Source organism: Dromiciops gliroides, chromosome 1 (genome assembly GCF_019393635.1).
Source record: "Dromiciops gliroides isolate mDroGli1 chromosome 1, mDroGli1.pri, whole genome shotgun sequence".
Classification (NCBI taxonomy): Eukaryota; Metazoa; Chordata; class Mammalia; order Microbiotheria; family Microbiotheriidae; genus Dromiciops; species Dromiciops gliroides.
The window spans coordinates 89,188,696-89,212,578 of record NC_057861.1 but is presented as its reverse complement, the minus strand read 5'-3'; the positions used below and the strand labels follow the sequence as shown (position 1 = coordinate 89,212,578).

The 23,883-nt window shown below is 39.7% G+C and overlaps 1 protein-coding gene across 1 annotated transcript in view; it reads right to left on the bottom strand.

The window, feature by feature from the left end:
- Positions 1–734: 734 nt before the first annotated feature.
- Positions 735–23,883, bottom strand: part of COL22A1 (collagen type XXII alpha 1 chain) — a 567,886-nt gene continuing 544,737 nt past the window's right edge. The window contains 7 exon segments of the mRNA XM_043991519.1: positions 735–1,043; positions 2,625–2,702; positions 3,953–4,135; positions 9,996–10,062; positions 14,044–14,223; positions 20,408–20,452; positions 21,921–21,956. Coding sequence (XP_043847454.1) covers positions 856–1,043; positions 2,625–2,702; positions 3,953–4,135; positions 9,996–10,062; positions 14,044–14,223; positions 20,408–20,452; positions 21,921–21,956 — 777 coding nt within the window. The 3' untranslated portion in view covers positions 735–855.

The window sequence follows — 23,883 nt, the reverse complement described above, 5'->3', positions numbered from 1 at the left end:
CTTAAAGTTTGACACAAAGACCATCACCTGGCTGGACAACTTCCTTTAAATCTCTCTGGATTGTGGTAACATATGGGGGAAAACCCCGAATTTCTAGCACCAATAAAAGAATCAGAAACCAGAGAAGTCACCTAGTCCAACTCTTACCTGAGTAGAAGAACTCTTTATATCATAGGATTTGGAGCTGGAAGGCATTTGAGAGATTATGTAGTCACACTCTTCCATTGTATAGATCAATCTACATAGGGTCCAAGGTGAAATAACTTTGTCCAACCAAGGTCACATGTTAGTAAGTTGTTATAGAACAGGGATTTGAACCCAAGCTGTCTGACTCAGAATCTAGTGTCCTTTCCATTATACCACGAAGCTTCTCCTGCCTACTTCTCTACAACTTTCTCCTATTGCCCCTGATTCTGTCCTCTGGGGATGAGATAATTGAAGGAATATATTTTTTAAATGGCAAACAGAAGTGAGATTGGTGATGCCAATCTGAATTTTAAGAAAGACACAAATTAAGGGGGAACATATACCATGTGCTCTGACATTAGAGATGAGAAAATAAAACCCTCCTATCTCACACAAAGGATATAAAATAATTATCATCATAATTAAGGATAATAATATTAACCATCACAATAATAATAATAATAATAATAATAATAATAATAATAATAATAATAATAATCTGACCGACCGGCAGCATCTGTTGGTTTTAATCATTTAGAAAGCCTCCCACAACAAATAAAAAAGTGACATCATGGCCCAGGAGATCTGTGAACCCCTGATTTCCTCTTCAGTTCAAAGTTCAAGTTTCAGAAAATCCTCCTCAAGTCTCCTTAGCCTACTAGGTACCCTCTAGGGTCCTTTCACATTGCCAGGCCGAGCTGCAAGACTTGCGAAGTAAGCACACTGTGAGGGGTCACACTGTCCACTGGGGCCCGGGGGCCCTGGGGGACCAGGAACACCAGCTTGTCCTGCTTCTCCCTGAGGACCAGGGTTCCCAGGAATGCCATCTTTCCCGTAGCCAGGCTCCCCAGGCTGACCTAGTTCACAGAACAGAAGGAATATAGATTGGTTAAGGCTTCTTTCAAGAGTAAAGAAAAATGAGGCCTGTTCTTACAGCCAGATCTCATATTTATTCAACTGATCAGAAATATAGATGTTAGCTAAGCCTACAATATTCAAAGCATGAGTTTTTATTGGTAGGTATGTTACCAATTCTCTGTCAGACTCACATGACCTTAAGCAACATTTAGGGAAATTTCAATTACTTAGAATTCAACAAGACTGAATCATGGGCTAGCTGAAATAGTTTAAGCAATTCTGTTTTCAGGGGAAAGAAGTAAATATTTTAAAAGAAAACTCAAAATAGGAATTTGTTTAAAACATACACACAGAAATATATATATATATATATATACACACACACACACACACACATACATATACATATACACATACATACATGAAATGACCAACCACATTCAGCTTTGTCCATTTTTTAAAATCTTTAGTCCTGAACAAAGTATATGTATACTGAGAACAAACATACTACATAATCAATCAGCAAATAAGGACAAATGATTCTTTTGGGGGGGGGCAGGGCAATGAGGGCTAAGTGACTTGCCCAGGGTCATAAAGCTAGTATGTGTCAAGTGTCTGAGGCTGGACAAATGATTCTTTTTTTTGATAAGGCAATTGGGGTTAAGTGACCCAGGGTCACACAGCTAGTAAGTATTAAGTGTCTGAGGTCAGATTTGAACTCAGGTCCCCTTGACTCCAGGGCTGGTGCTCTATCCACTGTGCCACCTAGCTGCCCCCAAATTATTCTTTTTTTTTGGGGGGGGGTGAGGCAATTGGGGTTAAGAGACTTGCCCAGGGTCACACAGCTTGTATGTGTTAAGTGTCTGAGGCTGGATTTGAACTCAGGTCCTCCTGAATCCAGGGCTGGTGCTCTATCCACTGTGCCACCTAGCTGGCCCCCAAATTATTCTTAATAATGAATTTTACTTTTAGAACTAGAAGGGGATTTCTTAGCAAATAGAATGTTAGAACACAATGTCAGAACTAGAGGGAGCCTTAAAATATATAACAACAGAATATGGAAGATATAATGTAATATCCAGTCTGGAACAGAGAACTTTAGAACATAGATCACAGAATGTTACAGGTGGAATGGAGTTTAGAACATCTAAAAGTGCATAAAGATGAAGAGGAAAGGAAGCACAGAATCTAGAATTCTGAAGTTGGAAGAGACCTCTGGCATCAACTAGGCCAACATTCTTAACTGACCAAGGAGGAAATGGAAACTCAAGATCATGTAAATGTTAGAAGAACCCAAGTCTTCTTATTCCTAACTCAGTCCTTACTTCATTTGACCACATTCTTTTATTAAAGGACAGCAAATTCAAATATTTAAGAAGGAAAAAGGATAAGGCCTTGAGGCAAATCTTCAAGGAGAAATTTTAATTCCCTAGAATTAATCCTCACCATACTGTCCTACATTGCTTACACTTTTGCAGAAGTATACTGTGAGCATCTGATGTCTGACTACCTTTATTCTACCTCTTTTTTCCTCCATGGCTGCACATCTTCATCTCTGAGAGACTGGCTAGCAAACCTACCTGGTATTCCAGGAGGTCCTATTTCTCCTCGTTGGCCAACTCCAGGCTCTCCCTGATCACCCTTTGCACCTCGTTCACCTAGGAAGAAAGATAGATAAGGTAGAGACATTGATTTTTATATATTTTGTAATTCCCACATTGGGTTTAACTATTGCTGTAGCTATGATTCCATAGTGTATTAAAGTCTTTTGTACCAAACACGAATAAGAAATCACTGCTAATAAGCAGCTTTCATTCAAAAAACAATAAGGGCAAAACACTCAGTGACATGAATAAAACCACTTTAGAATCACAAAATGTTAGAGCTGGAAGTGACTATAGAAATTGGAATGTTAGAGCTAGATTAGGCCTTAGAATAAAGAATTTTAGAACACAGTGTATAGAATGTTAGAACTGGTAGGAACTTTAGAGTGTAGAATGTTGGAGCAAATACCCTAAAATGTATAGATGCAAGGGACCTTAGAATACAGGATTCTGGAATGTATAACATACAGTGTTAGAACCAGAAAAGGTCATAGAACACAGAATATTAGAGTAGAGAACATGAAATATTAAGAGTCAGAAAAGATCATCTAGTCCAGGATATGTGAACTTGTTTTTTTAAAAAATTGATAGTTGCATTTCAATATAATTGGTTTCATTTATAATCCTACATATTTTTATACATTTAAAAACATTATTCTGAGAAAGGATCCATAGGTTTCACTAAACTGACAAGAGGGTCCCTAACATAAAAAATGGTGAGAACCCCTGACCTAATCCAACTCTTTCATTTAATAAGAAACGGGCCCAGAGAAATGAAACAACTTGTACAAGGTCACATAGAGTTAGTGGCTTGGGCTAGAATCCAGGTCTCCTAAATTTCCAGTCCCTGTTGGATAATTGAACAAATGGGTGAACAGAGGCAGTGGAAAGGCAGACTGACAACTCTTATCTGTATAGTAATAAAGGTTTACAAAGTGTTTTCCTTATAATAATGCCAAGAAGTAGATAGGACACATTATTATCATTACCACTTAACAGATGAGGCACCTGGGGTTCAGAAAGTTTGAACAACTCATCTAATAGTTTCCCATAGTGAGTCAGTGTTGGAGCTGGAACTTGTACCCAAGACTATGGCACATAAGCCCCCTCTACTACTACATATTATATAATATGCTTTGGTATAATATAACTATAGGGGTCAGGCACAGACAGATGGGGCTGGGTGAATAAAATATATTATTGCTGGGATGCCTCTCTGATTCTGGTCCCCATCCTCCTTATAATTACAGACTAGGCAAATAAGTCTCTCCTAGAACTCCCTTGGACATTCCAGATTCACTCACCTTTGGGTCCCATGGGGCCTGATGGCCCCTCTAAGCCCACTTGTCCAGGCCTGCCTGGCTCCCCCATAGGACCTACTCTTCCAGGAAGACCATCTTTTCCAGGAGGCCCAGGGGGCCCGGGCCGGCCCTGAGTTGCTCTGACATGTGCTGGTGGCATCTGGGCCAGGAGGTATGCTAGTTTGGCTGTGGAGAAGAAAGAACATAGAGAGATTTGAGGAGAGAGATATCATTAGACCTTTAAGGACTCAAAGTTCACAGGAGCAAAAAAGGTGCATTATTTAGATACTCAGAATGGGATGCACATCATCACTGACACATGGTGCTACAAATATATTTGGCAAGAGTAAAGGATGAAAAACAGCCTGATAGGTATCCAGGAACCCTTAGAAGAGTGGTCCACAGGCCCTTTGGAGGCTTCTGGATTGATTTCAGGGGGTCTGTGAACTTGGGTAGGAAAAAGATTACATGTTCATTTTCACTCACTTCTTACTAAAATTTTGCATTTCCTTCAGCAACGAACATAGGTGACAAAAAATCAGTAGTATTAAGCTTCATCAGACAGCCAAAGAGACTAGGACATGAATAACATTTATTTATTTTTTGTTTTTGTCTATTTTGCAGGGCAATGAGGGTTAAGTGACTTGCCCAAGGTCACAGAGCTAGCAAGTGTCAAGTGTCTGAGGTTGGATTTGAACTCAGGTCCTCCTGAATCCAGGACCAGTGCTTTATCTACTGCACCACCTAGCTGCCCCCGGACATGAATAACATTAAGGACCTCTGCCCTAGCATGTTGGTTAGAACCACATCATCCCAGAACATCAATCAGGAAGGAGCTCAGAGGCCATTGGGGTCTGCTCCTCCCACCAGGATGGTAATCCCTCCTATAAGATCTTTGGTCTGTGATTGCCTAACTGGGCTCCAAGATCTCCACTGAGGGGAAACTCACTACCTTGTGAGTCAAGACATTTAACTTTTGAATAACTGCAATTGTTAGGAAGAGTTTTCCTGAGAAGTAGCCTCCCTCAGCTGATCTGAAGCTTCTATTATTCTTACTTCAGCACTCTGAAGCCAGGCAGAATAGATTTAATCTCTCTTTTCTAGGACAGACTTACAGATCCTTGGAGAACACTAGCATCTTTGCAATCTCAGCTGTGATGGATAAAAAGTTCGAGGGACATAGTTTCTGGATAATTAATTACTTTATTAATTATTGCTAGTGGATAATTAATAAAAAGGGCCAGTTGAACTTTCAAATACCAAAGACCCCTCATGGAGTCCACTCAATCTTTATATGCCTTTGAAATAGTGGGTGTTCCTGAGGGTGAAAATAAACTCTGGTTGACAAGAAATGAGAATGAATATTATAATGAGAGTTGGACTTATTCTAATGAGGGTCCAGGGGACTGACTCTGACCACTCAGGTACAAAGAGGCTTATCTCTACCAGACTACTGCTTGTCTAGGGCAATATAGACAAAAGAGGGAATCCACTTCCACCTAGATCTTTCTGACTAAAACACAATGGGCTGGAATCCATTATTTCATCTAAACTAGAATTTCTTTTCCTTTTGTTCAGATCTAAACTTTCCCAGTTGGGTGGAGCCCAAACAAGATTGAGGAGAATGTTAGCGAATGAGGAAACAGAAAGAGAAAAAATCCTAGATCTTCCCAATAGTAAATGGTTATTAATATAAGGGAGAAATAATCATTTCTCTCAAAGTCCTCTTTTCTCTAGGCTAAACATTAATTCCTAGGTCCTTCGATGCATCTTGGAAAGTCATGATCTCCAGTGTCTTCATCATTCATTCATTCTGACTTCTAGAGTATGTGCTTTGCTTCTCCATTTTGTTAATGTTGCTTATCAAATGTGGCATAAAGAACTGAATACAGTTGTCCAGATATGATCTGACCAGGGACTCTCGACTTTCTTTTTTTGGACTCTATGGCTCTCCCAAAATGGAATAGACTATCTATGGAGATGGTGGGTTCCTTCTCATTGGAGGTCTCCACAATGAGGCTGGATGATGACTTGTGGGGTACGTTATTTCAGGAGATTCTTTCTGTGTATCGGTTACATGAGATGGCTGCTAAGCTCCCTTCCAATTCTAAAATTCTCTGATTTTGTGACTATGCAATTTGAGTTTTTTTCTTTTTGTTGACTCATACTGAACTTGTCATCCACTAAAACCCAGTCCTCTTTCTTTCTCCCACATGGATTCTTGTCTAACACAAAACATGTCTTTCCCATATTGTAATTTTGAAGCTGAACTTTTGAGTCATCTCTAATTGGGTATTTATGGGAAAAACAAACAAACGTGGATGACAGTTGCAGAAAATGAAGAAGTGTCCCATAAATACTTTCATTATGACATTCCCTTTGCCTGAAGTTAATACCTCACATTGTATTAGCCTCTTAGGATTTACAAAGTACTTCCCTCAAAATATATATTATTACCTCCATGTTGCAGATGAGGAAGCTGGTTACCATGAAGGTTACATGACTTATCCAAGGTCACAAAACTAGAAAGTTGTACCCTAGTTTCTAATTTTAAGTTCAGTGCTCCTAAAACTACACACACTCTTTCTTAAAATCTCTCACTGACTTCTTATTTCTACTAAATTCCTTCATCTTGCATTCAGGGCTTTCCACTGTTTGATTCCAACCTGCCTTTCCAGTACTATTTCATGATAGTATTTTCCCTTATATCTCAAGAACTCCATACCCCAATCAAAATGAACTGCTGGCTAATAATCTTATTTTTGTTTTTTGGGTGAGGCAATTGGGGTTAAGTGATTTGCCCTGGGTCACACAACTAGTAAGTGTCAAGCCTCTGAGACCAGATTTGAACTCAGGTCCTTCTGAATTCAGGGATGGTGCTCTATCCACTACGCCACCTAGCTGCCCTGAGCTAATAATCTTATTCTGTCTTTTCTGGACTTATTGTACCTCTACAAGATGTAGTTCATGGCTAGAACTGCTCCCCTCATCCCAACTCCCCAACACACAAACACTTCTTCCTGTCAACCCTCTTTTAGTTCCTTCAAAATCCAGCTTAGGCACCACCTCCTCCAGGAAGGCTAGCCAGATCCTTCCAGGTAAAAGAGATCTAGAAATCCTTGAATCTCTCACACTACCCTGTTTGACCCATAATGTTTACTCCATTTGCTATTTTTTTCTACATGTACATACTTCATTATGTCTATTAGATTACAAAATCCTTGAGGGCAGGGACTGTGGCTTTTTTAAATCTTTGCATACCTAGGGATTAGCATGAGGCCTTATACAGAGGAAGCCCTTTAAAATGATTTTCACAACCATCCTGTGATTTTGGTAGAAAAAGTTTGATTAAACTTAGGTTGAAGATGGAAAAACGAGTTCAGAGAGAACACAGTGCTTGCGTATTTTTGTTGTTGTTGGGAGGTCCCAAGGAAACTGTCTTTGATGATTCAGACTGGTAACTTAATTCTTCTGCAATTTAAAGTCTTAGAGAGTGGTCTGGGGGGCATGCAGAGGTTAAGTAATTTACCCATAGTCGCACAGCTAGTAAGCCTCAGAGGCAATGCTTGAACCAAGACCTTCTTCATTTCAAGGCTCTCTGTCCTCTATGGTCTTTCACGCTTTGCTCAAGTACAGCATTTAATTGTGTTTATTGTTGGACTAAATTCAGTAGAATTGATTTCCCTTCTGACCTGGGCATTGTCAAAGTCAGAATCTCAAACCCTAAGGATAGTCTGGTCTCAGGCTGAAATGGAAGGTCTTGATACTGTATGAACATTATGCCAAGAGTGGGTTTACTGCTACCAGTATCAAATACCTCAAGAAAGTCTGTTCTTGAAGACCCTCTGAAGACACAGAACCACACTCACCTCACATAAGCCTAGTTGCATTCACACTCCGAATTTGCTGCCCTTTCCCCCCATGTTAGTCCCTGAGTTGTTTAGTTGATTCTTTGTCTGAGTCTTAAGGCTCCTCTTCTGGGAAATGGTCAGGGAGGAAATCTAGAATTAGATTTATTTCCTCTCTTATGTGTGTAGGAGCCCAGGACAGTAAACATCCTTTTAAGGGAGGAGAGAGGTCTTTATCTCATGAGGAGTCAAATAGTATAGCTAACATTTTGATAGACATTTAAGGCTTACAAAGCTCTTTACATTTGTTATTTCTATGACCCTCAATAAAACCTTTCAAAATAAATGGTGATATTATCTCAAATTTACAGATGAGGAAAATGAGGTAGGGTCACACATCTATTAACTGAGGGAGAACAAGAACTTAGGTCTTACTAATTCCAAGGCCAATGGCCTGCTATCTACCATGCCACTTACATGCTTTATAACAACACCCATCCTCTATATATTCTATTTTTTTTGTGTGGGGCAATGAGGGTTAAGTGACTTGCCCAGGGTCACATAGCTAATAAGCGTCAAGTGTCTGAATCCAAATTTGAACTCAGGTACTTCTCAGTCCAAGGCCAGTGCTTTATGCACTGTGCCATCTAGCTGCCCCTCCTCTATATATTCTTAAAGTTTTGCAAAGCGCTCTACATATATTACATCATCTTATCCTTAGAACAACCCTGTGAGGTAAGTAATATTATTAACCCTCATTATTATCCCCAATTTACTGATGAGAAAACTGAAGCCCACAGAGGTCAAGTGACTTTCCTAGGACCACACAGTCAATGAGCATCTGAATCAGGATTTGAACTCAGATCTTCTTGATTGCATTCTGTCTACTGTCCCACTTATCTCCCTTTCCCCTAAACGTTATGGTGTCAGCAATTCTATGATCTCCTTCTTTATTTAAATTATGGTGCCAGCAACCCAGCAGCAAAACAAGACTTAAAAGGGAAAGTCTCACTCTTAACCTCTCTAACACTAGGACTGATCCAATATTGACGCATTTTAGATCCAGAAATTGTTCCAGCTAGAAGGGACCTTAGAACTTATCAGTCCCTTCATTTACTAAATGGAGAACTACCTTATCTAAGTTCATACAACCTTTAAGATTAAAGCCTGGACTTAAATTCAGGTCTTCTGCCTCAAGGTGAGAATCTTCCCATTATACCCCACTACCTCATTCTAACCAGGCTGGTATCTAGGTCAATCTCCTTTTTAGTCCAAATGCAAGGCTCTTTGTACCCCCTGTATTTGGATACTGAATAAATCCCCTTTTCATCTACATCTGTCCCTTGAAGGTATTTATAGATTTTTTCTTCTTGCCCTGCCAAAGGAAGAATTACAGACTATTACTTAAGAGTGTTTTGGCCCACAAAGAGAGGGCAGGAACATGAGCTGCATGGCAGAATCCATTGGATAGAACTCTCTGTACTTTTCCAGGAGGTCACGAACAGAGAAAGTATCTGAAGGACCTTTTCCAGATGACCCACATGATTCCAGGCACTGAAGTGTCCAAGTGCCCTTGGGTAAGTGTGACTGGTTCCATTAGGATTACTGAATGTTACACCTAAAAGGGATCTTGGAAGTTAGCCTGTCAGAACATAAAATATAAGATCTAAAAGGAACTTTAGAATAGAAATGCATAGAATTCTAGAATTGAAAAGGACCTTACGATACATAATGTTATAAGATAGATCATAGAGTGTCAGAGTGAGAAGAAATCTTATGACACAGACCACTAGAAAATGAAGAGGCCTTAGAAAATCGAATGTTAGAACTAGAAAACATCTTGGAGCTTATCTAGCTTACGTCCCTCATTTTACAGATAGTATGGAGGCCTAGAGAGAGGAAATAATGTACCTGAGGATAGCTGGTGGCAGAATTTAGTCGTCCTAGCTCAGAGACCACAGTTCTCTCTTTTGCAATTATTTTGACAATTGTGGCTTGTCTGGCCACTTGCTCATGACTCCTTATTTCTTGTTCAGAATAGTTGTGGACATACTGTTGTTTGTTTGTTTCTCAAGTAAATGGTAGAGCTAGTATTCAGACTCAAACTCTGCTTTACTGATACCCAGTCAGGCAATCTTTCCCCTCCACCATCTTCCTTCCTCCCTAAAACAGGGCAGTACTGGACCAAGTGCACTTACTTTCGAGTTGCTTCCCTAACTCTTCTTGGATAAGCCTTCGAAGAGTATCCACTGATGGTGAATCTCCCTAGAAGAGAAGAAAGTTGGAATTATTACGGAAGATTAACAAATAATTACCATATACTGGTCAGTTTGCAGAAACTAATAACTACTAAACCTTGTATTCTAGTACCATTCTTGTATCTATCATATCATTCCTTCTATCACTGCTATGTACCTGTAATGCATGCATCTTCATATGAGAAGAGGAGAGCACACAGGGGCTCATGCCTTGTCTATGGTATCTCAACTAAACTTGTAGCCTCACCTACTTAGAGCGGGGGTGGGGGGGGAACCTTAAAGTCCCAGACCACCTCATCTTACACATGAATGGGGAGGTCTAGAGAGTCTAAATGAGTTGCATATGGTCACAAAGGTAGAAAGGGGCAGGGACAGGGGCAGGATAGTGACAAAACTACATTTTACACTCAGAAAACAGGGCTAGATCTGCAGCTGGGCTTCAGAAAAGCTCTGCTGAATTTCCTTGAATGAATCCAGCATTCCAAGGTGGTGACAAATTTGAATAATATTGATTCATCATACATTTCTTAAAGGCTTATAACATGAAGAGACTGATAATGATGTCAATGCTGATAATAGCTAGCATTTATGAAAGGTTTGAAGATTTGCAAAGCACTTAACAAATGCTATCTTATTTGATCCTCACAATGACCCTAGAAGGTAGGCACTATGATTATTCCCATTTTACTGATGAAGAAACAGAGGCAGGCAGAGATTAAGTGACCTGCCCAGAATCATATAGTAAGTAAATATCTGAGGCCAGAACTAAATGCAGTTCTTCCAGAGGCATGGTCCATATACTTATGTAACTCTTAGTCTAGAATATATAGCTACACACTCCCTACTGCTATGACTGTTAACACTACTACTACTACTACCACCACCACCATTACTACTGTTACTGCTGCTGCTGCTACTACTACTACTACTACTACTTATAACCCACATCTTGCATGGGTATAGCATTTTACCATTTTACAAAGGATTCTTACATCCTTTTTTGTATCCTCACTCACTCATCTGATTCCTCTAACAACACTGAGAGATACACAGGGGAAGAAATATTCCTATTTGGCAGGTAAGGAAAGTGAGGTCTAGTGAGGAGAAATGACTATTCCAAGGTCCCACAATGAGTAACTGGAAGGGGGAAGGAGTAGAGGTTAGGATGTCCTTTCTACCAAGTAGTGCTGATACATAAAGAGAGATTAATTGGTTAGTCAACAAAGAACTATTAATTACTTGCTCTACATCAGGCACCATCTTCCATGATAGGGGAAGCAAGATAATATGCTTTTCTATGTATCCCTGTCACTGAGAACAATGCCTGGGACACTGTAAACACTTAATAAATTCCTCTTGACTTGCCTTGAATTGAAATAGCCCCTGCCCTCAGTGAACTTCTATTTGGTGAAACAAAAAATACTCATATGAGTAGATACAAAATATATGCACGGGTAATATAAAGTAATTTCACAGTGGGGAATATGAACAGCGATGAGACTTGGGAATGATGCCTCGCTTCCACTGTAGTTCTTCTGAATTGGGGCATTTGTGTTTTATGGAGGACAGAAGTTAGAACTCTGCTCTTTGGCACCTGTACCTCAGTTCAGTAAGGAAGAGAAATGGAAGAATCCACTGTCATTTCAGATATCAAGTTCTAGCTGTTGTAAAGCAAAGAGAACAAGCATGATACCACACAAGGCCCTTATAAAAAGCCTGCCCAGAGGGCCAAAGTCAGAACTATCAGCTCCAAGAGTTCCTCTGTAATTTCCTCATTTATAGGTGCAGGACTGCTTCATAAAGGCTCTTGGATGGATGTGAAGGTAAGCTCTGGGGCTCCTCCTTGGTCTCACTCTTTGGGCTTTAGTTACTACCCCAATCCCTCCCACACTGTATTTGCTGGTTTCCTACTTACTTAATCTCAACCTTTCTCCTCAAAACAAACACAAAACTGGATGACCCATTTGGCCCTGTTTGTGTTGTCTGTAACAAAATGATAAGCTTTGAAAGTCCAATTATTTGCAGGATGTTTCTCTGGGAGCTTTTTTTTTTTTTGGGAGGGGGAAATAGAGGGTGTCACCACCTTCTAGAAAATAACCATCCTCTGGTCTATTAACTCAGTTCTCTGAACAGAATGTCCCTGCTGAGGACTGCTCCCTGCCTCTAAAAATCTGACCACTGAGATTTTGGTTGTCAATCAAGAGGGCACTTGTTTGTCTTCTCAGCAGCCACACGGTGATCACTGATGAGATGTAAGGAAAGATAAAGGATTGCTGAGCACTTATTTTAAGGGGCTTAGGAAAGGCATTGATTTCCCCCTCCTTCACCTCAGTATTGTTCATGAAGCCTGGCATGCCATGCCCTAACATTCTCAGTGTTGTTGGGCCTCCTGGTACATTAAAGCTAGCAGAAGGAAACTGAGAGATGCTCTAATGCAACTTCATTTGACAATTGAGGAAAGTGAGATGCTGAGGGCTAAAGTTGGAAAACAGCTTTTACCTTTACTCAAAGTATAAAAAGCTAAGGAGAGAAGAGTCAAGGCAAGATTAGGACTAGTGATCCAGGCAGACTATATTGGATAATCATAATAGCTACCATTTATATAGCTGGGTTGGTTTTTTTTTTAAGGTTTGCGAAGCATCTTACAAATGTCATCTCATTTTGTTGTTGTTCGGTCCTGTCTAATTCTATATGGACAAAGTCCATGAGGTTTTCTTGACAAAGATACTATAGTGATTTGGCATTTCTTTCTCCAGTGTGTTCTCATTTTACAGAAGAGGAACTGAGGCAAGTAAGGGCCAAAGGATTTATCCAGGTTCACATAGCTAGTAAGTTTGAGACCAGATTTTAAGTGGGGTCTTCTGTACTCCAGGTACAGCAATCTACCAAGGAATTGGATGGATTAACTAGCCAGTTCATATAGCTGACTTTGGTTCTAAGTGCTTCTGTCAAATGGCTTATAAGATGAAGTAATGCTGAATTTAGTAGACTGTGGTTAGGCCTTTTAGATCAAATATTATATACAGTGGCTAAGCACTAGAACCTCTTTTAGTTGAGATATTCAGAAGGTACTACTGAGTCACAGAAACAAAAAGCCAAATAAAATGGTATGTATAAAGCACTTTGTAAACCCTAAGTGATATTCTAATGTTGTCTTTATTATTATTAGCTATTATGACTACTGCTACTATAAACCCCTATTCTATTTGACATTTGAAGTCCTTTACATCCAGGCTCCTACCTACCTTTCCAACTTTATTACACATTTTTCCCTTTCATACACTCTATGGTCTAATCAAATGGGACTTCTTACTGGGCCTCACACATAACACTCTATCTCTTTTCTCTGTGACTGAAATACATTTCCCCCTCACCTCCACTTCTTAAAACCCCTAATTACCTCCATAGTTTGGCTCAAGTCCCATTTTCTAGAAAGGTTTCCCTGATACCTCTACAGTTGGTGCTTCCCTCCCCTAGAATACTTTAATTCCTTTAAATTTATTTAAGCACATGTTGTCTACCCCCATCAAATAAAATAGAAGTTCAGTGAGTCTGAGGATACTTTCATTTCTGTTTCCCCAGTGCCTAGCATATTACTGGATACCAGCTACCTGATGAGGTAATGGATTAGAACATCAGGTCCCCTTAACACAGTAATGATCACAGGTTTAATATCAGGAAATTACGTTGAGTTCTCCTTATCCCATTCCCCTCATTTGACAGATGAGAAAACTGAGACCTAAGGAGATAAAATGATTTGGCCAAGGTCATTCAGGTATGAAGTAGCAGAATTGGAATTCAAACCCAGTTCTCGATTCCAAATCTAGTGCTCCACCCACTAGACTACCCTTCTCCTACCCCTAATAACAAAACTAAATCTCTAAGAATGTGAGAGTTTTGCTGAGCTGGAGAGAATGCTGTCAAAAATGAGCACACTTTGACATTGAACAGGGCATTTCATCCAACGCTGATTTCCTAACATTCTTACCCTTGCTCCTGGAAATCCTGGCTGTCCTGGTGGTCCAGGAGGCCCGGCAGGTCCACTTTCTCCTGGAGGTCCATGAGGGCCCATCAATCCCGTGTGGCCTTTATGACCAGGTAATCCTGGTTCCCCAGGCTGGCCCTTCTGTCCTTGACTTCCCTTCTCCCCTTTGACTCCAGGGTCTCCCTAGAGGAAGGAGAGGTAACAAATAAATATAAAAATGGGTATATAGTTCACTCAGCCAGAACCACGGTCTACTGATTATGACCAGAGCCTAGGAACATCTGGCCACCTCCTTTCTGGGACTCCTCAGAGCTTGAGAGACCACAGAAAGTGCAATATTTACTTTAAGAGGTCCCACTAGTTAGATCCAGCTGTGGCTGACTTCAAGAAACAGTCAGAGTTTCCTTATTAAACCAAATTTTGTTCTTAGTGCTAGATATGACTGTAATATTCAAAAAAGCTTCCGGAGAATTAGAACTAGAGGGAGCCTTAGAACACAGATCATGAAAGAGAGATGTTAGAGAGAGATGAAAGCAAAAAAGATGAAGCAAATAATGTTAGACCTAGAAGGGTCCTTAGACCATAGAATGTTAAAATAAAGTGTGTAAAAGATAGACTGGAACCTAGGAAGTGAAGTGGAGAATGTCAGACCTGGAAGAGCCATTAGAACATAGAATATTAATACGGAGAATAGTGGGAAGCTAGGTGGCACAGTGTCTAGAGTGCTGGGCCTGGAGTCAGGAGGACTCAATTTCCAGAATTCAAATCTGGCTTTGGACACGTACTAGCTGGGTGACCCTGGGCAAGTCACTTTACCCTATTTGCCTCAGTTTCCTCATCTGTAAAAATGAGCTAGAGAAGGAAATAATAAATCAATTCAGTATCTTTGCCAGGAAAACCCCAAATGGGGTCACAAAGAATCAGATGTGACTGAAATGACTGAACAACAACAACATGGAGAATGATAATTGTAACTACTGTCCTAAAACCCATTATTATGGAATTCTCTCTTTATTGGTAGAGTTGAAGGTTCTGATCTACTTGAGGGGTGTGGTGGAGTTGGTGAGAGGAGAGAGCTTCAGTCCTCAGTCAACCCCTTTTGGGATTATTCAAACAGGAGTTGTCCCTTTGGGAACTTATCAAACTTCATGTCGTCGTCGTTGTTTGCTTGTGCTTGTGCTTGTGCTTCTTCTGCTTCTTCTTGTGCTTCTGCTTCTTCTGCTTCTTCTTCTGCTTTCTTCTTCTTCTTTTCTTTTTTTTTTTTTTTTTGTGGGGCAATGATGGTTGTGACTTGCCCAAGGTCACACGGCTAGTAAGTGTCAAGTGTCTGAGGCCGGATTGGAACTCAGGTCCTCCTGAATCCAGGACTGGTGCTTTATCCATTATACCATCTAGCTGCCCCAAACTTTATGTCTTATTTAAGGGTCAAGAGAGAAGATGGAAGAGGTCAACCCCATTTTAGGTTGGTAAAGAAAAAGACTCTGAGAAGACATGAGAGAAGCTAGCAGTCTCCACAGCCCATCAACCAAGAATATTCACATCTGCTTGATACTCAAGACATTTTGGGGCATTTCCTCTTGGGAGAAACTTGGTTGATCTGAATTCTCTCTCCCAATGGGAAAACTCCTTCATTCTTTATTGTCTGGTGTATATTTCCCTCAGATTTCTGTTTTGCTACAATTTTAGATAATTGGTCTTCTTTTTTATTCCTTGTGTATTCATTGTGGAAAGGAGAAGGGACCCTTACCCCAAAATGACAAGATAGTCAGACTTTAAATGAAGCCTTTCCTATCCAGTAGACTAACAATATTTAAGAGAGTGGGTAGATATACTTTTTGCCTGAGACTCCCTTTCTTTGAAGAGCCCTCAACTTCCTGCTTTCTCTCTTTGCAGGAATGAAAGTCTCCCTTGGAGAAGAGTGGGAGAAGAAGAGGCTTAGTGATCTCTCTTTTGTCTCCCTTCAGTCCAGGCAAAACAGGCCTTGAAACACATGGAGGCGCACTATACAGCATGGGGCCCACTGCTCTTTCCTTAAACAACAACAACAACAATAACAAATAGCATTTACCGAATTCTTTAAGGTTTCCAAAACACTTCACATTTTATCTTCACAACAACTCTGGGTGACTAGTGCCATTATTATCAAGGCACTTCAAATATAAATGTTAGAACTAGAAAGCCATTTAGAATATCGGACTATAGAATGCTGGCTAAATAAAGGACCTTTAAAATATAAAAGGAACCATAGCCATCCTGTAGTTCATTTTGACAAAAGAGAAAAATGAGATACAGAGGAAATTGCATCCAAGTTTGTACAACATCAAGTGAGTGGCTCAAGAGCTTGAGATTGTCCTATCATGTTTCCTCGATGCCTTTGATCATTCTTTGTCTTCAAGAACAAGGAAATAGCCCTTAGCATCATGCAGGGACTAAAACTGCACCTCTTTTCCCCTTCCTTCCAAAATGTCACCACTGTCTGATGTCTCACTCATGGTTTGGCAAACTGGATGGATGTATCCTTCAGAGAGCCCATGAACCAAGAATGTTCATATTATTTAAAACTAGAATGAATGTTAGACATCATCTGGTTCAGTCTGCTCATTTTACAGATGAGGGAACTGATGTCAAGAAAGTGTTTTGCCCAGTCACTAAAGTAGTGACTAGGATGGTCAGTATTAAAACATAGGTCTTCTGACTGTGACTTCAGTCCTTAAGCTACTATATACATACATATATACATACATACATATGTATATAAATATAAAAAGTATGTTGTAGGGCAAATTATATATATTTAGCTAGCTAGCTATACATACACATGCATATATGTATACACACATATGTGTAATCAGATGTGTATGTATACATGCATATGTGTATATAGATGTATATGTGTATATATACACATATATGCATACATACACCCCCATATATATATATATATATATGAAAATGTGTGTGTCTATCTCAGATTCTCAAGCTTGATTTGATGAAGAATTCCCCTCTTGCTCCCAGTCCTCAACGATACCTTCACCATAGGGCAGGTAGGTAGCACAGTAGATAGAGTACCTACACTGGAGTCAGAAGAATCTGAGTTCAAATCTGGCCTTAGACATTTAATAGCTTTGTGACCCTGGGCAAGTCACTTAACTCTGAATACCTCCCAAAAGCCACACCCCCCCAACAAAAAAAGCAATGCCTTCACCATGTACCCAGCAAGGGTGTCCCTTTGTATTGTGGGTCTCAAAGTCAAAGAATGGCCTAATGGCAGATATATGTTTGCAATATCAAGGAACAAGTTCTTTTTTTTTTTTTTTTTTTTTTTTTTTGGTGAGGCAATTGAGGTTAAGTGACTTGCCTAGGGTCACACAGCTAGTAAGTGTTAAGTGTCGGGGTCAAATTTGAACTCAGGTCCTCCTGATTTCAGGGCCGGTGCTCTATCCACTGTGCCACCTAGCTGCTCCCAAGGAACAAGTTCTAATGTTTAGTGATCTCTTACATGGGCATTACATCCTACAAAGTACTTTATTTCAATGGATCCCCACCATATTTCTGTTATGTTGCTAGGAGAAGGATCACTATACCCTTTTTACATTTGGAGACACTGACTTTCCTAAAATCACATGACTAATTGGTTGTAGAGCTGGGTTATGAACCTGATCTTCTGACTCTGACTGAGTTTGGCTCCCAGGCTACTGGTTTTTCTACAATATCACATTTTTCTTAGAGCATGGGGCATCTAGAATCAGGAAATTTCAGAGTCTGAAGGGACCTCAGAGATCTTCTAGTCCAAATCCTGCATATAATAAGAATCCCTCTGATTCACCAGCAAGCCCAGACTCTGTTGGAACACTTCTAGTCACAGGTGGCTCACCACTTCTAGATGCAATCAATTTCATTGTTGGATGGTCTTAATTATAAGCAATTTCTTTCTTATATCAAACTCAAATTCCTATCCCTCTAACTTTCTATTTTTCACTACTGAGAGTCACACAAAATAAATCGAATCCCTGTTCCAAATGCCAGATTTTTAGACATTAGAAGATAGTGGTTATGTGCCTTTTAAAATATAGGATTGGGGGCAGCTAGGTGGCGCAGTGGATAAAGCACCAGCCCTGGATTCAGGAGGACCTGAGTTCAAATCTGGCCTCAGACACTTGATCCTTACTAGCTGTGTGAGCCTGGGCAAGTCACTTAACCCACATTGCCCAGCAAAACAAACAAACAAAGGAAAGAACAAAGGAGTGAATAAACAAACAAATAAATGAATATGTAAAGGAAGGAAGGAAAGAAGGAAGGAAGGAAGGAACTAGGGAATAAATAAATAATGAGATGAAGGATCATAGATTAGAGTTGGAAGGAAAACTCAAAACCATCCAACTCCCTCAGTTTACAAATGAGGAAACAGGGGCTCAGAGAGATTAACTGACTTGGCCAAGGCCACACAGAGGGTCATAGAGAAAAGATTTGAATCTAGGTCCTCTGACTCCCAATCTGGGGCTTTCTTCCACAGATCCTTTTGGTGACCCTTGCACCCAAGGATCTTCAGGCTCCCCTCACCATCCTGGTTGCCCTCGTTTGGCTGGGGCTTAATCAGTTACACAGGAACTTCCATTTGGAGAACCAGTCTTTCTGCTTCCTCTTGCCACAGGGGAAGGAGCTGCCACGTCACTCTAAGAACTTGCAAAGGAAGCTGAGATACATCCCCTTGCGGGGGCCATGACAACAAGGGGAACTGGAGGCTGCCATTCTGAGTGGTTGTGTAACAAGCAACACATGTGGGGGTTTCAAGGCAGACTGGATATATATTTTCACCATGAGGAGAAGCAGCTTTCATGGGTGTTAAAACACACACACACACACACACACACACACACACACACACACACAACTGACTTTGCTGCAAAAATGATTCTCCCCCCCCCCAACCTCCCTTTCAGACAAATGTAAAGAAAATCTTATTAAATCCTGGTGCTGCCAACATTCATTATGGAAAAATCTGTTCTCTTTTCACATCCGATGACAAACCCAGAACTGGGCAAACGCCATGCCATGCATGTTTTCATGTCTGAAACTTTTTCAAATGAAAATAGACAAATTTAGATGAGAACATTTGAAATGGAAGGGATGTTAAGGTGCTGGATATTAGAGTTGGAAGGTATCTCAGAACACAGAACTGTCAACCTGGAAAGGCCTTTAGATAGCTCATCCACTTCAGCCTCTCTCTTTTACATATGAAGAAAATGATGTCCAGATGAGAGATGGGAATTAACCGAGGTCAGATAGCAAATGAATCGGAGAGCTGGTATTAGAACCAAGATGTCCTGATTCCCAGGAAACAAGGGGGGAAAAATGAAAGGCAGGATTCAGGAAGAAAGGAAATAAGGGAAGGAGGAGGGATAGAAAGAATGGAGAGATAAAGGAAGGAGGAGAGAGGAAGGAAGCTAAAGAAGAAGGAAGGAAGGAAGAGAGAGAGTGAGGGAGCAAAAGAGGGAAAGGAGATAGGAATTGGGAAAGGGAAGAAGGGAGAAAGGAAGGAGAAAGGAGGAAAAAAGAGGAAAAGGAGGACAAAACACAAGAAGCCTATTTATTTAAGCTTACATAAGGGAAGGAGGTGAAGGAAGGAGAGAAGGGGAGGACAAAGGAAAGAAGGAAGAAATAGCATTTCAAAAGTGCCTACTATGTGTAAGGTACTAATTGCTTTATGAATATTATCTCATTCGATCTTCATAACAACCCTGGGAGATAGGTGCTATTATTATGCCCATTTTATAGTTGAGGAAACTGAGGTACAGAGATTAAGTGACTTGCCCACGGTGGTGGTGCTAGCGAGTATCTGAGGTTGGATGTGAACTCAGATCTTGTCTCTGGATTCAATCCACTGTGACATCTCAGGGTCTCAGTCCAGCATTCATTCAACTTCCCCGAATTGCCTCTCTTATTTGTCATTAATCACCTTTATATTTATCATTTCAATGGTCTTTTTCTTAATAACTAACCATGAGAAAAACCCCACCAAGATTTATGCACCCATTAAGATGAGAAAAATCGATAATTCCTTTGCTGCTCAGAGTTATTTTTTAGACTGGGATAAGCTATAATGATCCACATATATGTGGGTGACCTATCCAATAACAATAATTCACACTTATAGAAGGGTTTCGTGGTTTGGAAAACACTTTGTTCACAACAACCCTGTGGATTAGGTAGAGCAAGAAGTGCTATGCCCATTTTACAGATGAGAAATTTAGGCTTAAAAAGGTGATGTCACTTGCCCAGGGTTACAAGGCTATTATGTAGCAAATCTGGTTCTAAAACTTAGATCTTCTGATTTCAACTTAGGGGAGACTCAATTTCTCTTACATACCCTTTCCCCTCTTGCTCCTTGTTCTCCTGGTTTCCCTGAGGCACCCTGTGAAAGAGAACAATGGTGAGCATTGGAACATGAACCTGGAGCCTGTGGTCTCCTGCATATTATCAGGGAGCCGGGAGCAATAAGGTCATACAATATGAAAATTAGGGAAGAGGCTCTGGACCCAGGGGCTTAGGAGAAACACTAAGAAGATGATCCTGTCTTAAAATCTTTGTTCTCCTTTTGAAATAATGTATAACATTGACTTGAAAAGCTTAAACTAACATCAATAGTAATAACACCTATTTATATAATGTTTTAGAGTAAGAAAGCACTTTACATACACTCCCCAATTCAATGTTCCCAACATCCCATGAGATAGTCAAAGCAGGCGCTGATATTTCCATTTATTGATAGAGTGAGGTCTGGACTAAGTCCAGGAAAGATGTTCTAAGACAGTGGTCCCCAAGGTGGGGTATTTGTGGAAAAGACAATCCATTGGGGTGTGCAAAGAAAATAAAAAGAGTCTTTCTATTTATTTATAACTAAAATAAACATATTAAGCTTTATAAATATTTAATATACAGATTGGCACTGGTTCCATCATTTCAGGCCATATGTTAGATAGCCATGTATGGTCATATGCTGTATCCTGAGGGAAGAGCAGGAGTTCCCCAGTTCATGGTGGCACCCTCATTGATTTGTTCAAGTTCAGTATATTGAGATGTCCTGTGGTTGAGATATGTGACTTTATGTATTATATGACCTAACTTTAATTAAACTGATCCTCACAAAATGGACAAATGGTTTAAACAGCTTCCTACAAAACAACCACCACCACAACAGCAAACAACAACCGGGGATTAAAGAGAATATTAATGACGAGAGCATGAGGGAACGATATCAAAATGGAAGAACTGGCATTTTCACTTCTAGTGCAAGCTCTTTGCCAGCTGTGTTATGATTGAGAAAAACAAAAACAAAAACATGACAATTGAATCAGATCTGCCCAAATCTGCCAAAAATTAGAAATTATTAAGATTACTTGGAATATGGCTTTCCATCCACTACTGTTAATTATGAAACTCACCCTGAGAGATGGCCTTGAGATAATAATAATAATATGAAGCCATTAAAATTAAAAAGGCAATTAAAAACAAAACTATTGTTGTTGAAAAGGATGCTGTGAAAAAAGAGAAAAGGATGCTGTGTATTAACTATAAAAACTCATATCTAAAAAAGCAGTACCTGAACACCCAATTGATAACAGGAAAGATGTAAATTTATAAGGTGAATTTCAACAATAATACAATTTTGCTATATTTGGTAGATGGGAAGCCATTACACCTTGGGTGCTTTCCCAGAACTCTCTGCTCTGCTCTAGAAGACTGAGACATTACATGGATGATGGTGATCCTTAAAACTTGTCTGGCTATACAGTTAACAAAGCATTTTATAGTATATAAAATCCTTTCAAATCTACTTTATCATTTGATCAATAAAGGATTAAAACATGCTGACTACTTGCCTCTTTTCCTGGGATTCCCTTTTCTCCTTGTTCTCCCTGTGAAACATTAAAAATTACGGAAGAGTCAAGCAACGAATGGTGTACAACTATTAATCAATTAGCCAATCTACTACCAATGAGTATATGTTAAGCATTATTGGCTATCCCAAACAAGTAACAAATGTTTATTAAGTGCCTATTGTGTTTCAGGTCCCATTCTAAGGTATTGCAAACTATATCCCCACTCCCAAACTACTGTAAATTTAAAGGGATTAAGGGGGGGGCAGCTAGGTGGCGCAGTGGATAGAGTACCAGCCCTGGATTCAGGAGGACCTGAGTTCAAATCCGGACTCAGACACTTAATACTTACTAACTGTGTGACCCTGGGCAAGTCACTTAACCCCAATTGCCTCATACCAAAAAAAAAAAAAAAAAAAAAAAAGGATTAAGGAAGGGAGGGAAGAAGAATCCAGAAAAAATAATTCCTTACTTTTGTATAGAGGTGCTTCACAGTTTAGGGAATCTTTTTGTACATATGATCTCACTTGATCTTCACAATAATCCTGTGAGCTAGGCAAGAAGTGTTTTATCCTCTTTATAAGTAATAATAGTAATTTGCTAGTTCTCCTCACAATGACCCTCTGAAGCAGGTATAGTTAGTTTTACCATTCCCATTTTACAAATGAGGAATTTGAAGTTCAAGAGAGGTTAGGTGATTCATCCAAGGTAACACAGCCAGCAAGTGTTGGATGTGGGATTCAAGTTGACTGTTGACTCCAAGCCTGATGCTCTTTCCACCATTACATGTTGTTCAGAGGAGGTTAAAAGTATCTAGTGTCATCAAATTTCAAGTTTCAAAGGCATCACCTAATGGTTCTTCAAGTGTGGTTTGAAGGTCTGTAGGAGTCTCTGAGACCCCTTGAAGGGGTCTGTGAAGAATAGGGGTCTTCCCTATTCTAATTAGATATCTGTGTGAGGTCAGATTTTCTTAATACACTTCAACCAAAACAACCTATCAGAACAGCTGAATATGGAAGCAGAAATCAGAATACAACTGTCTGCTATTATGCCATATATTAGAGAAAATTGCACAAATATGCAAAATAATTCCACTCTCCTCACTTATTTATTTTAGAAAATATAATTATTTTCATAAAATATGATATTATGTTAACATGCATTATTTTAAAATAATTATTTTCTTATTTTAAAATTTTACTAAATATATCTTTAAGATGATTCATTTTAAGTTCTAATACAGCAAATATTATAGATAGAGCCTACATAAACAAAAGCTCTTTGGGGTCTTTGATGAGTTTTGAGAGCATAAAAGGGTCCTGAGCCTGAAAGGTTTAGGAAATGGTGATCTAGTCCAATCCCCTTAATTTTATAGGTAAGGAAAATAAAACCCAGTGAGGGAAAGTGATTTTTCCAACATCACAGAGGTGGTTCATAAATCAAAGCAGTGACTGATGCCAAACCAGAAGCCTGATCTTCTCTATATCCCAAGTTTGGGGTATTATTTATGATACCAGACTTTGGAAAAACGTCTCTTCCCTCAAGGACCACCTCTTTAACCTTCATCTATTTCAGGGAGTGAGAAATACACCAACCAATTTGGTTATGAAACAACTAAGACTATAATAAAGAGTTAAATTGTATGGTATGACTACTAGTGATGTAGTATTTAGAAGAATGGAGATAAATGTTTGGGAAGCAATTTATTCATTCAGGCAAATGTTTATTTCTTACCTTGGACGCTCCCTTTGCACATGCAGCTTATGCAAACACTAAACTTGTTTGACACCATGCCTTAGATAGAAATTATCAGAATAGATCCTCCTGATGGGCTACCAATGGGCACGTTCTTTCCCGCTCTTGTCTTTTTACTTCCATCTTACTCCAATGTTGACATCTCAGAGTAAGAGACAGCTGATGGGATCCTTGAACTTTTATTCAAGAAACATTTATAAGATCAATGAGG